At 45.4% G+C, this 13,409-nt stretch overlaps 2 protein-coding genes across 7 annotated transcripts; one reads left to right on the top strand and one right to left on the bottom strand.

Moving 5' to 3' along the window:
• LOC110399638 lies at nt 1,018-4,019 on the bottom strand. The gene is made up of 3 exons (XM_021398682.1): nt 3,997-4,019; nt 3,278-3,912; nt 1,018-2,315 (listed from the first exon to the last, which is right to left on the bottom strand). The coding sequence occupies exons 1-3, from the start codon at nt 4,017-4,019 to the stop codon at nt 2,251-2,253; spliced, it is 723 nt and encodes a 240-aa protein (XP_021254357.1). The 3' UTR covers nt 1,018-2,250.
• Nucleotides 3,631-13,207, top strand: NCOA4 (nuclear receptor coactivator 4). 6 transcript variants are annotated; one of them, XM_021398967.1, is made up of 10 exons: nt 3,631-3,772; nt 6,228-6,381; nt 6,837-6,977; nt 7,104-7,192; nt 7,664-7,772; nt 8,305-8,376; nt 9,025-9,171; nt 9,375-10,385; nt 10,740-10,829; nt 11,404-13,207. In XM_021398967.1, the coding sequence occupies exons 2-10, from the start codon at nt 6,241-6,243 to the stop codon at nt 11,407-11,409; spliced, it is 1,806 nt and encodes a 601-aa protein (XP_021254642.1). In that variant the 5' UTR covers nt 3,631-3,772; nt 6,228-6,240; the 3' UTR covers nt 11,410-13,207. The 6 variants fall into 6 exon arrangements, with proteins under 6 accessions (XP_021254642.1, XP_021254646.1, XP_021254641.1 ...); XM_021398971.1 differs by lacking the exon at nt 3,631-3,772 and adding an exon at nt 3,810-3,952; XM_021398966.1 differs by lacking the exon at nt 3,631-3,772 and adding an exon at nt 4,006-4,028.

Genomic DNA, 13,409 nt, shown 5'->3' with positions numbered 1-13,409 from the left:
GCGGAAATGACAGTGCAGACCTCCATCCCATGCCAACCACATCCTGCTCACCTCCTCCAATGACAATGCCATGCATGTGGCTCAGCAGAGTAGCAAAGGAGAGATCTGTCCTGCAAGCAGCTAAAGGTAGCATCATTTAGCAAATCTGGGTCAAGAGCCTTCCATGAGCTAACGCACAGGGCTGCTGCTGCCTAAAGCGCATTCCTGAGCTCCACCTGGCGCTCAGTGGCTGGCGCGCCGCCTGGCACCACTCTTTCTCCTCTTTGTTTTCTGGTTCCTGCTCCTACAGTTTTAACTGTGAAGCAGAAATGTGTTCATAACTCCCTGTGCAGTGAACCTTGCAGAAATACCTGTTTGTTTGTGTCTTCCAGTGCAAAACTGCTGACAAGCAGCTTTTTGTTGCATGCTGAGCAGGCGGAACCATCTGGGCTTGGGTGCTGTGATCTGCCCTGACAGCAGGATAGGCGTTACTGGGCTTCCCCTGCCACGCACACATCACCCTCAGTAATGACACATGCATAAAAAGTCTGTCCCTTCTCCTCATTTTGCGCTTTCCAGTGGTTGCAGGTAATTTACTTGCCCTGCTGCTGGCTCTGGCTGTGCTGTGGGTTTCTTCACCCCACACTGGCACTGGGCTGAAATCCCTGCATGCACAGAATTTTAATGCTGCCTTGTGATTGCACCGTTTGGAAAACCCTACAAATGCTATTGCCTCCAAGAATCCAATGTTAGAAAAAGCCTATATGTTAATTTGGCGCAATGCTTTATGTTGCTCATTTCTTCCTTTTTTTTTTTTGGTGATCTGTTTTTGCTAAATGTTATGACTTTTCAGCATTAACTTTGCTCTAAGAGAGTCGTGGGTTAATTTAGTGCCATGCTGCTGTATCTGTTTTCTTAGAAAGAGTATTGGAAAAAGATGAGACAAGTGGTTCTGAATAAGCGGAAGAGACCTGTTGTGGTTGCATGATGGCTGTCTGTTGTTCAACAACTCACTTCTCACATTAAATAAAAGTAATCTCTAGAGCCATAACGTTGCATAGTTGTCAGATAAAGCAGTCCTTGTGCCTTAAGCCTACACTGAGACTCACTTCCTCTTCCAGGTGTGGCTGATCAGGATACTTTTGGTTTTCTCTTCCTTAGGTTCCCATTTAAGATTTTTGTTATTTCTCTCACAGAAAAATAAGAATATCTGAGTATTTAATGCCTTTTTGTGGAACTAAGGTCTTCTCTCAAGTGGAGTTATTAAAAGTGGAGGCTTCTACCCTGTCCCTCACACCTTTCTTTTGCAGAAGATGATTAATAATAACCATCCTTCCAACTCTCCCACATCAAGCAGAAAGTAATGAATGATTTGGAGAAATACATTGTGCAGGAGTACTTTTTATTTGTTTCTTTGTTTATTGTTTTTTTATATTTCTAATCCAGATGCAAAGCGAGTCTTTGAAACTATTCATTGTTGACAGAGATGATGTCTTGAAGCCACTGAAAATGTAGTGTTCGGTAACTGGGCACAAGACTGACTGCTCTCCCCGAGCCTGCATCTGAGCTGTCCTCGAAGCAGCCAGACAGAAAGCTGCTGTCCTGCCCTGTCCCCTGAACCATTTAATTGCAAGGTGAGAGGCACTGGGGCTTTCAGTCCCAAATCCGGCTCTTCAGGAAACCACAGGTGTCTGAAATGTGAACAGTGAGCTCAGTCTATGCTTGCATGGTAAGCTTTTCCACTAACATTTTGATGTCTTAAATTTGCAGCATTTTTAACAACTGAAGTGTATCAGGTAGTTATTAAAAAATTTTGACTGTGTAGCATATGTAGAAAGTTTCACGGAATTTATGGTTATTCATCTCCTTCCTATTTTAAGTTGTAGGAGCCACTGAGTCTGAGATCAGTGAATCACTGTTGGGATGTGACTTTGCTCATTGAATGCATTTCTCTGTGTATTGTCGGCTGGCCAGCAAACTGTGGCAGTTATTTCAGCCAAAGGCTACAGGGAGAATTGCATGAGGCAATGAAACAAAGCCACACTCTTGGCCTTGGCAAGTTGATTACAAGTATGCACAGCCTTTATGGCAGTTTTTCAGTGATGCAAATATTGCTGCCTTAGATGAAGTTGCTGTTGAAGTCAGCATCACAGTTACGGACAAATAACTCATCGTGCTGGCAAATTCTTGTCTAGCTTTGGGTCACTCTGGCTTACCTTGAAGACGTGGTCGAGTCTATGGTATCCCACAAAATGTACACGGAAATTTCTCTCACTTGTAAAGCATATGCGTGTTGCAGTGTGCATCCATCATATCTGAATTGAGCATGCTTTCCACTTGTTAAGGGGGAAGACATGTAATTTATGGTCATTAAACAATCTCCTGTTTCTGCAAAAATACATGTGTATAAAGTGTTCGCTCTTTGAGGTGCCTCTACCAGCTAAAGCTTTGGAAAAATATGGAGGGAAAAAAAAGAATTGGGAAAAAACAAACAAACAAACAAAAAAAAAAACCAGGAAAAGCTGAGTGAGGATTAAAATGACCATGCCTGCAGTTTTGTTTTAGAGATGTATGGGACGCATAGGCATCTATTACACAGAAGATGCTGTGTTGATGAACTGATGAACATCTGAGTACTTAGGCATGTGCTTACCAACGTGTCTTTGTGTAGCTTATGGCATTCTAATACTCTCATTGCATATACAAGGAAGTATATGAATAAAATACCCAAATACTTCTCTCTGCTGTTGCTAGTAACTCCTATTGTGCATTTCTGTTATCAAAAGTTAATCTGTTCCTTTTGTCTGTCCTTCTACTCATGGATAACATATCCTTGGTTAAAATTTCAGTTGTTATGGTTTTTGCCATTGACAGGTTTGGACCAAAACAAGTAACAGATGTGTGCATTTCTCTGGTGGGACACTGATCACAGACATGGGGTTCTCAGTGCAGCACGTTGCTTCCAAGTAAGTTCTGCCTTTGGTTAGACTTCCTGCAGAGAGCCTTTCTGCGAACCGCTGTACATGGCAGACAATTATGGAATTTGTTATCATGTTCTTCATTTCATGCAAAGTAGGATAGACAAATAGTAATTCTATAAATAAGTTTGCACAAGTGAGATTCCTAAACTAAAAGAAGTTAAAAGTGCAGTGTGGAGTGCAGGAAAAGGTTATCAGAACATCTGCATACAGTGTATTTATGAAAGGGTCTGCGTAGGAATTCAAAGCATTTGGCTTATCTCTGGCACTGAGGTACTTCACCATGGAAAGCAAAGACTGAGTGGGAGCAAAACCCGTACCGAGAGCTCTGAAAATCTGCTGCGGGGCCATGAAACGTGGGCTGTGGAGCACCGCCAGCTGTGTTCTGGGCCTGGCCGGGCCCAGCAGGACAAGCCGGGGGGGCAGGGACAGAGCTGGCGGCAGTTGCAGGACTGCGTGCCAGGTCAGGGCCTGTCTGGAAGGGGACCAAAGACGGACGTCAGAGAGGGGGTGTGCGTGGGAGGGCGAGCAGCAGGGTCGTGGAGGCGAAAGGAAAACAGCCCGTTTCCAGGGGCGAGCCTGCAGCAAGTGGCTGTCCTGAGGGCAGCGTGCCCACTTCCCTAACGCCTGCAGCGACGGCTTTAACTTCACACTGCGCTTTGGCACTGCTCCCTCACAGAGGGCGCAGCCGCTCCTCCGGGCCGCCAGGCGGCGCTCGAGGTGGCGGTCTCGCGAGACGGCTGTCGATCTCCCGGCAGCCGCGGCGCCGCTGGGCTGAGTGCAGAGCGCCGCGCCGGCAGCACGGGGAGCGCACGGTGAGTGGGGGCCGCGGGCACGGCCGGGGCTCGCTTCCTCGGATCGCGGCGCGCCCTGCAGTGCCCGCGGGTCTCCGCGGCGCCGCCGCAGCGGGTGCTCGCGCGGAGCGGCCGGGGCCTGAAGGAACCGCCACGCTGCTCTGGGGGCTCCGGGAGCGCGGTGTCCGGGCTGCAGCTCCGGTACGGAACGCGTTGCCCGACGCTTTGCGATTCCTGTTCCTTACGGTGCCGTTTCAGTTTCTCTCATGCTTAGAAGGTCAGTGCGCGTGGCCCTGTGCCGTGTAAAGCGCAGGGGGTGCAGTCGTCGTGGATGGAAATAATGCCCTGCTCGCTCCGGATAGAGCCCTGCCGGGGCTCTGTCAGCGCAGCCGGTGCCGTGCTGTACGAAGCGCTTGTTGGTTTTGGGTGCGAACGGGCATTTCTGAGCTTCACCGAGTCCATCCCCTCGCGGCCGCGGCTCCCCCGCCCTCGCCGTGTGCTCAGTGAGGGGCGCCGCGGTCCGGGGCGGGGCGGGGCGGAGGAGGCCCGGGGCGGCCCGCAGCGCGGCCTGGCAGCGGCGAGCCCCCTGCAAACAGAGCGGGGCCCTGCCGCCCCGGTCCGACGGGGACGTTTGGCTGTTCATAGGAACAGGCGTGTTGCCACAGCTCCGCGGCCGCGAGAAGCGGCGGCTTTGTTGCAAAACCATCGCAACCGGCACTCGGAGGCCCGCGGGACCCCGAGCTCGGGGCCCAGCGAGCGCGGCTGTTCCGGGGCGGGGCGGGCCTGGCCGCCCCGATAAGGCACCGGGCTGCCGTGCCGAGCCCCCGGGAGCGTCTGCAGCGCCCGCTGCTCCGGCCCCGCTGCCTCCGGGCGCCGGCTCAGGTATTTCGGGGCCGCCCAGCGCGGCGTGCTCGGGCTTTTAGGAGGCAGGGACGGGCGTCCTTACCCATCGGGTTTATTTAAGGGGCCGTGGAAAGGGAAATGAGCGAACAGACCCTTCCGTGACCGCAGCGTTACTTTCTCCGGCTGATTTCTGACAAAGCAGAACAGCCATTTTGCAAGAGCCGCCGGGCTGCGGGAAGACGGCGTTGCTGCTCTTTGTGTGCGCCTTGCGGAGGGCCTCGTGCAGCCACGGCACAAGCGGCGGCGCCGTGCGGCATCTCCTCGGTGCGGCTGTGCCGGGGGGAGGGCGCTCGTCTGACGCGTGTGCACCCAGGGCGCTTTTGTGCGGGCGTTGTGCAAAATTCCCCCGCGACGGGCGTTCGGAAAAGGCCGACAGAGCGCTGCAGCACGCTTCGTGTGGGCTTGGCATTTAACATCCTTTCCGTGACGCTCCTGTAAGTGCGTTCGTTATCTGGGCTCTCGGTAAACAAGCAACTTATATTTACCCTTTCAGACTTTGATTGTGGTTGTTATGTAAGAGTATGGTCAATGATACCATTTTTTTTTTGCTTACTTTTGAGTATATGGCAGCTTTGAATATATCCAGTATCATTGTATTTTTTGGTGGGTATGTATCTTTGCCATTGTATTAATGCTTCTAGGTTACTTCTGAGAGGTGGGGCTCCCACTTGCACTCCTGCAGGCTGTACGTCAGGGAATTGACTTTGGATGGGGCACTGAGCAGCCCGATCTAGCACTTGAGCTAGCAGTTGGAAACCCTGCCTGTGGCGGGGGCTGGAACTTGATGACCCTTGCGGTCCCTTCCAACCCAAGCCCTTCTGTGATGCTGTGATTTGGCTTATTTGGTAAGATGGCTCCTAGGCAAGAGGACTAAGAAGCAGCTGTGTTGGTCATTTTGTTTGGGGAACTGAAAAGTGCATTGTGGCGCCTGCAAGGGTAGAAAAATAAGTGAAAAACTCAGCAAGAATTATCAGGCTTTGTTTTAAGGAAGTGTCTAAGGGAGCCACAGACTCCACAGTTGGTTGATTTTAAAGCAAGAGAGGGAAAATCTAAGGGATGTTGTGAAGAGAAAGCTTACTTTTTATTGAAAACCTTTAGCGAGGTGAAGGGCGTGAAACCTTGTAGAGTAACAGCAGTGAATGAGCCGGGCTGTGTAAGGACAAGGACAGAAGTGGCACTCGCAGCCTTGCCAGGCTGCTCTTCCCCACCCCGGCAGATCTGCTGAGCCTTGCCCGGATCAGCTCCCGGCAGCTGGAGTTTGCTGGCTAGACAGAAATGCCAGGGGCACGTGAGCAGCGGGGAGGATTGCCTAAGCTCCTGCGGTTGAACCTGTTGTCAAATATCTGTTGGTTTTCCTGTGGTTGCGTAAGTTCTGCGGGCTGAGGCATTCCAGAGTCTGTTGTAGCTCCTGGAGCAAGCTTCATCTGTGCTCGGAGAACTTTGTCGCTGTGAGGGTCTCAGGCTTTGTCGTTCCCTTTAATAGCGAAGTAGTGCAGATGGCTCTTTGTACGATGCCCTTCCTCTTCTCTTAAGGAAGAATAGAAACTTCTAAGAATCTTTTATTGTGCTTTAGGAACACGCTAAGAATGAGTCCGCCACAAGACAGAAATAGAAACTCTTGCAGCAGTGAGACGCTGGCGAAGTGCCTTCAGGCGAAGAAGGACTTGGAAACGGCCATCTCGGGAATTGTCAAAGCCGAGCAACAGATCAAAGAGAACTGGCGGGAGGTAATATTTCATGTGTTAAAAATGTCTTAATAACTAATGTGACGTCACTGACAGTTGAAATTATTCCAGAGTACTTTCTGTTGGGAGGATGGTCTGAAGTTTTCCAAGAGATGGGCAAGTATCTTGGTGTGTAACGTAGGCATGCTTTTGGTGAATTTGTTCTGTACTGCTAGCCTAGGCATGCAGAGTTTTCTAAAGCTTTTGGCTGAAGTATCTGAGTAGAGAGATGTTGCAAATAACATTGCTATTTGATAATCCTTTAGAGGTAACCTGGAAACTTGCACTGACTTGTGAGTCATGCGGTGCTGTGGGTTACTGTGGTTTAGAGCTTGAGGAATAAATTGGTACAAAAATACCACTTCTGACTGAGCAATATTATTTTGTAATCTGCACAGCATATGCTTGTTTGTACTGTTTTGACGGTTGTAACAAAAAAGGAAAACGTTACCTTGCAGGTAAAGGCAAAGATCCACAGCCATATCAGTCGCCAGCTGGAATGCCTGCGCAGCCGTGAGGTGTGGCTGTTTGAGCAGGTAGATCTCATCCAGCAGCTGAAGGAGGAGGCGTTGCAGCAGCAAGCTCAGCAGCTCTATTGGGTGAGATTTGGTTGCACATCGGTTTTCTTGCACTGGGGTTTTAAAATAAACTTTGTCATTGCTATTATGTTCTCAGTTTTAACCTTAGAAGCCCAAACAATAACGAGTGTTTTGTCTTCCACGCAGTACTTGGGACAGTTCAATTGCCTTATTCATCAGCTGGAACACTCCTACAGCAACGAACTAGCAAACCAGATTTCAGTTTGTCTGGAGAGGTAAATATTTATTACAATGCAAGCTAACACAATTGGTATTTATTTTGACTTAAGGATGTAACCCCATTTGTGATTCTAGAAGGACTAATAATAAACCTGAGTCACCGTTTCTGCATTTTAATAGTTTGTAGGGGTAAGGTCTTTAAAGCAGACTGAAACGTGATTCCTCTCATCTTTATCTTAGATTGGAAGAAAACAAAAACAAAGCAAGACCATATAAAGCAGTGGATTTACTCATTTGTGCAGATTACTTCAGATTTTAATTGTTGATGGCAGTTGAAATAAGAAGGAAAAACTTGTGTTTTGCTGGCTACTTACGCTCTCGTTTGTGAATTTGCATCTCATTTTTGTACAAGCAGTAAAAATCTTTCATTTTTGTTAATTAGTGCCAAGTCAGTTCCCTAAACAGGACAGGTGTAGAAGATTTCAATTTAAAAAAAAAAGTCTGTAACTACCATCTTACTCTTTCAGACTGGAAAGTCTTACTCTTAAACCGGAGGAGTCTTCCGTTCTGAATTTTGAGGCTGACACATCTTACCTTCGCCAGGCCATTACCTCATTTGGTTCGATTAAAACAATGGTAAGCATCAGGGCCTTACTGGATTGCAGTACTTAAAGCCTCTGTGTTTATGGTTAGAGCTTGAATAAATCTTGTGTACAAGTCATATAGTTGTACTCGTTTAGTATTTAGACAGTGGTTTATTAATTGTTTTACTTACCTCTGATTTTGACTGAAATGAGGTGTAGTTATATATTATGTTACTTTGGTTGTATTCTTTTCCAGCAACGGAAAAATTAATGTTAACTATGAACATGGAAAGAAAATCTTATATTGTGGAAAGCTATCTAAGATCTAGAAATATTTTGGGATTCTTATGTATGTGGTGTATATTATTATTATTGAAGATAATTCTCTTAAAGGCAGTGGAATGGAACTAGTGTTTTTATAGCAAATCTTTATTGTGTTTCTGAATGTTGAAAATTGTTGGCTACAATCAGCTAAAGAGTTGATCAACTGTAACTACACTTTGCTTCTGCTTTACTGTAGAATTCATCTTAGAAACTAGACAAAATTGAAATTCAAATTGAATTTTACCCTTCTCTCCTTATAGCAAACCTCAGAGAGAGAGAATACTTCTCCTTGGTTCCCAGGGCAGAGTTGTGCCCTAATGAACTGTGAGCAGGTAAGATTAGGACTTGTGTCTCTTAATGTTTAGCTGTATCAGTGGTAAAGGGAGAACTCCAGCACTCCAGCACAGTATGTTAGCTTGCTTGAGGAATGGCTTCTGTTAGTTAAGATATTTGAGTGGCTAGTAGCAACTGCTGTGGTCGGCATTAATGATCTGATGTTCTAGCTGCTCCATGAATAGATGTGCAAGAAGATAGTATGGAAGTAAAGCTGGAGTTGGACTGCCACATAGAAGGTCTTAAATGAATGGTCCTTTACGTTGCCAAGTCAGGACTGGGAACTATGTAATTTGTTTTAATCCAGGAATTCATGAGAAACAATATGCTGGGCCCTGCAAAGAAACAGTGCTAGTGAGGATTTGAAGGGCAGCAAATTAGAAATGGAAGTGTGGTCAAATTAGGGGGTTATGATTAGATTACACTTTGTAGAAGCTGTCACTTCCCTTTGTTGTCTTTTGTTCTCTGAATAATCTTGTATCACAAAACAGTTGGTGCAGTGGCTTGAAGTCATACAGGTCAGTTTTTTCTAACTAGAAGAAATACCAGTTCAGAAATTCTGATGTGTACCGAATGTTCATTTTGATGTTCACCTTCGATTGCTTCAGCGATGAGACAACTTTGTAACCAACCGTGTTTTTTATTAGCAGAAAACGTTGTGTGGGACAGTGGGTACCTCGCTTGCTGACTGGTTGCTTGGAAGCAGACCTGGGGATGTTTGCCGGGCTCCATATATTCCCAGCACCAATCTTGAGGAATGGGTTACCCAAAAATATGTGTCAGAACCCAGCCAGGTATGCCATTTATGCACTAACCTCATAAGGAGAAAATGATAGCAGGTGGAATATGGTGGAACTTAAATCTTCCGTCATTTCCTTCATTCTGCCTCATGCTCTACTTTGCACTTATCTGTATATTTGAAGCTATGACTACACAAACAGTTACTGAAACGTTGTTTTTGAGTGTCAATAAATGTATTCCGATGTGTCTTTGCTAGGATTTAAGTTCTTCCAAAGTCTCTTATTTTGAGAAAGCCTGGGGAAATTTGAAAGATTTGGAAAACTGGCTCCTGCGCAATCAGCAGCATGACGTTGCTGGGAAGACAGATTCTCCTGGTCACAAGGACTCCACCTTGACTTTCAACTCATCCTTTTCCATGGAAAAAAAGATGGAGGAATTGGAATCCCTTGTGCAAGAAGAGGTAGACCTTTCTGACTGGCTGCTTACACCTGGCGTGGAAAATGGAAGTAGTGCTTCAGATGAGAAATGGAAGTATGAATTCAAACCTTTTAGGGAAGAATTTAATTTCAGTGATTGGCTCCTCAAAGCTGAAACATGTACCAGTTGTCGTGGCAGCCAGATCAAAAGTGTGGAAATAGAGAACCTGGGAAATCTGAAGTGCCTGAATGAGCATCTTGATGGAAAGAAGTTACCCACTACATCTGCCGTAAATGCCTGGCTTCTTCAGCACCCCCAGGCCCCTTTTAAAATGGAAGATGTGTGCAAAGCTAATGAGCTGTGTACCAGCTTCTCAGAATGTGTGTGTGATGAAAACTGTGGAAAAGAGGCTCTGTGTAAATGGCTTCTGAAGAAAGAAGGGAAGGATAAAAATGGAGTTCCAGTAAGCCAGAAAGCTGTACCAAACCCAGAGCATGAGAAGACAAAGTCTCCTGTCAGTTCTTGGCTTAACCCTTCGCAACAGCTCTCAGGGGAACGTGGTAGCGCTGAGAAAGTGGATTATTCAGCAGAGATAGCAGAACCCTTGAAAGTACTGCTTGAAAGGCCTCTGACAAGCTGGCTGGCCAAGTCTGAGCACAAAGCAGAAAGTGCAGATGAGAAGGCAAGCAGGGAGAAAGTAAATAGTAATTCCAGGAGTCCCTTTGTAGACCTCTTGGCTCCATTCCACCTCCCCTTGAATGTAAACAGTTGGGTGTTGGCTTCAAACAACCTAGAAAATGATAACCCGCCTCCAGTGGAAGATAAATGGCTCCTACACAAGAAAGCACAAGTAAGGATATTCATAAGTGTTTGTTACGGCTGTGTTTTTAAGCCAGTGGGTTGTGTTTATTGTTTATCAGTGTAATGCCTTTCTTCTCTTCCAAATTCATAACTCTCCTGGATAATATTGGCTGATAATTTTTAGGTTTTTTAGCTCTTTTAATGTCTTCAGTGATTATTACTTAGTTATTTCAGTAGACTGGGCCAGTGTTTCACATACAGCAAGAGTTAATTTTTAAATACAAGTAGTCTTCATCTTAGAGACTCGGGATACAGGTGTTTTTTTTCTTTGTGAACGCTTGACAGATTTTAAAGATGCATCAGAATGTTTAGCTATCGTTAATTAAGGTGACTTATTTTCCAGGAGTTTGGCCTTCCTACAGTTTGTGACCTTTTTGCCTGTATGAAACTCAATGGAGAGAATGATAAATGGCTGTATCGCACCACTCTACAGGTAGGGTGCGCAGAATGTGGTAGGATCTCTGTGTCTAAACGTAACTTGGGTACAGAATAGAAAAGGCAGTAGCTTTCATCTTCAGTGTTCTCCAAAAGTAACATTTAACAGCGCTGAGATTTCCTGCCCATATACCATCTTAGCAGCTGGCTCACCTGGTGTTTTCATTGTTCCTCCTCTCTTGATTCCAAGCCAGGAAGGGAATTGCTTATGTTCTTGAGTAAAACGCATTTAAACTGATTGACACTTGGTGAAACCTTGGTAACTTCTATTGTGACTAAAACATGCAATTGAGGTTTAAATGCCTCGGCAGCTTATTTCTTATTTTGGTAATGTATTTACACTTGACACTGTGCTTATCCTCGCTGTCACAATAACTGTCATTGTTTTCCAAATTTATGGAAAGCATTCTTCTTAGCAGGTGTACATCAAGCCCTAGAAGGCAAGATATTCAGTTTTAGCAGCTATTTTAGTAGGATTTTTTCCCAGTGTCTTACAAATGCATTTGTCCAAAAGTGCTTCTTCCTGTTTATCGCAGATCAAAAGAAAATAACCCTATTTTAAACTTGTTTAGATGTGAAGAACTGGAGGCATTGGAATTGTCCGCTTCCTGCTGACGAATCGCACATCACGCTGAGTGACTGCAGCCAGCTGAATTGTTGTGTTGGTGTTTGGTGGTCTGCTTTCTCTTTTAAAATTATAATGAAAAAAGAAATACTCATATAACAGAGTTATGGTGCAAAATATGTCTTTTTGTTATGATTACTTTTGAAATGGAAACCCACTGAGCATAAGCAATCTGACACTATAGACATGTTAGTAAATTCATATCTGTTGTGGGATTACCTGAATCTTCTTTCATGGGTTCTCACTTGAAGTATCTTGAAACCAGTGCAAGCGTAAAGTAAAATCTCTGTGGTGCTGCAAATCGTCCACCTCTGCCATCCACTTCAGAAATGTTGCATTTACTTTCAGCTGCTACAACTTTGACATGAGTCGGATTTTAGCTTACTGGGGTTGTGAGGTAGCTTAGACTGGAAGCAGTTGTTTTTAATTGAGCTGTTGCTAATTGTAAAGGTTTCTTTTGCATCTTATATTGGCGTGTCTCCCGGCTGAGTATGCCTAGTCTAAATTTTGAAAAATCCCTGAGTTTGTGGAACCTGACACATGACAGCAGAAGTGGTAACATAGTTTTGACACGGAACTTTCCTTGTAACTTTTTGAGCCCTTCAGGGGACAGAGCAGACATTGGTCTGACAAAGAAAAAACAAAGTTGGATGTGTGGGCTTTTCTAGAGTGTTTTCATGCATCCTTAGAGCCAGGACCTACCGTGTCCGCAGCATTTACTACTTCTTGAATTCCATTGAAATAACTGTAAAATTAAATGCATACATTTCTGCTAGTTTCGCATAAGCCATGGTGAGCTTTTATTGACTAAGCCACTGGAAAGCAGGCATCCTAGCCAGGTGGCATTTAAAGGTAATATTTGGGGAATTAGATTCCTTCTCTTCAGATTGGATTTTTTTTTTTTTTAAGTTGGGAAGCACTGGCTTGGCAAACTGCAGATCCCACCATCTGATCAATTTTAATGTTTTAGCTGTGAAATTTCTTACTGTTACGAGTGTGAAAGTGAGGGTTCCAATAATTCTGCTCACTATAGCCATGGACACACAGCTCACTGGGTATTTTACATTTTGATGTCATAGGAAAGAAAGCGATGTTGGGTGGAAATGTGGATCACGCCTGTCAGTTTGCATGAAAAACTGAAGTTGCGTCGTTCCTACTGCAGCTTCTACTCACTTGACAAACTTAGTGACTAAAAAGCCTCCCCTTTTCCCCATGGCTGAAGCCTGCCTCAGAGTGAAAATGATTTCACTTCCTTACAAGGCTGTAGAAATTAGCGAGATCCAACCTTGGTATGTGCGCACATGCTGCTGTCTGATACAACCTGTGTATTTGTTCAAGTTTTCAGTCTGAGGGGTACGCTGCACACCTGAAACTGGACCCCAAAAGGGCTTTACATCAGTGGACCACTAACTAGAGGCTTTTGTACTTCAATAGTTGGGGCTTTCTACTGAAAGCAGAAGGGTGTTTCTGAAGTTCACTTTTCTCCTTTGAACTTTGTTGCATGGGAAGATGTACTATGACTAACTCCAATAGTAGCCTAATTTGATTAGCAGTTGAACTTAATGAAGGTGATTGAAGTGCAGCCCACCTCCTGTAATTCCTTGTTGTCGTCGTGTGCTACCTTATCAGTTCATTATGAGCCTTTAAACCTCGGGGGTATGTATTCCTTTACTTATTCAACTGACTTATCACTAATTGATATTTATGTAATACATTAATTAGTCTTTTCCATTAAAATAATTGCAGCCAAAGTGTGTGGTATGGCTTCTTTGTGGGATGGTTAACAAAACTGCCGAGACTTGCCTGGGTAACTTCGGCTTGGGTGTCGCTGCGGCTGTGTGCTCACCCCAGCAGTGGCTTTGTGTTTCAGTTCACTGCTTGGCCCCCACCTGCACTGTGGTCAGTGCCCAGGCTGGGGAACCCCAGGGAACCTACTGCCATCCCTGCAGTGAA

Source organism: Numida meleagris, chromosome 5 (genome assembly GCF_002078875.1).
Source record: "Numida meleagris isolate 19003 breed g44 Domestic line chromosome 5, NumMel1.0, whole genome shotgun sequence".
Lineage (NCBI taxonomy): Eukaryota > Metazoa > Chordata > Aves > Galliformes > Numididae > Numida > Numida meleagris.
The sequence above is the reverse complement of the archived record's forward strand: the minus strand, read 5'-3'. Positions and strand labels throughout refer to the sequence as shown.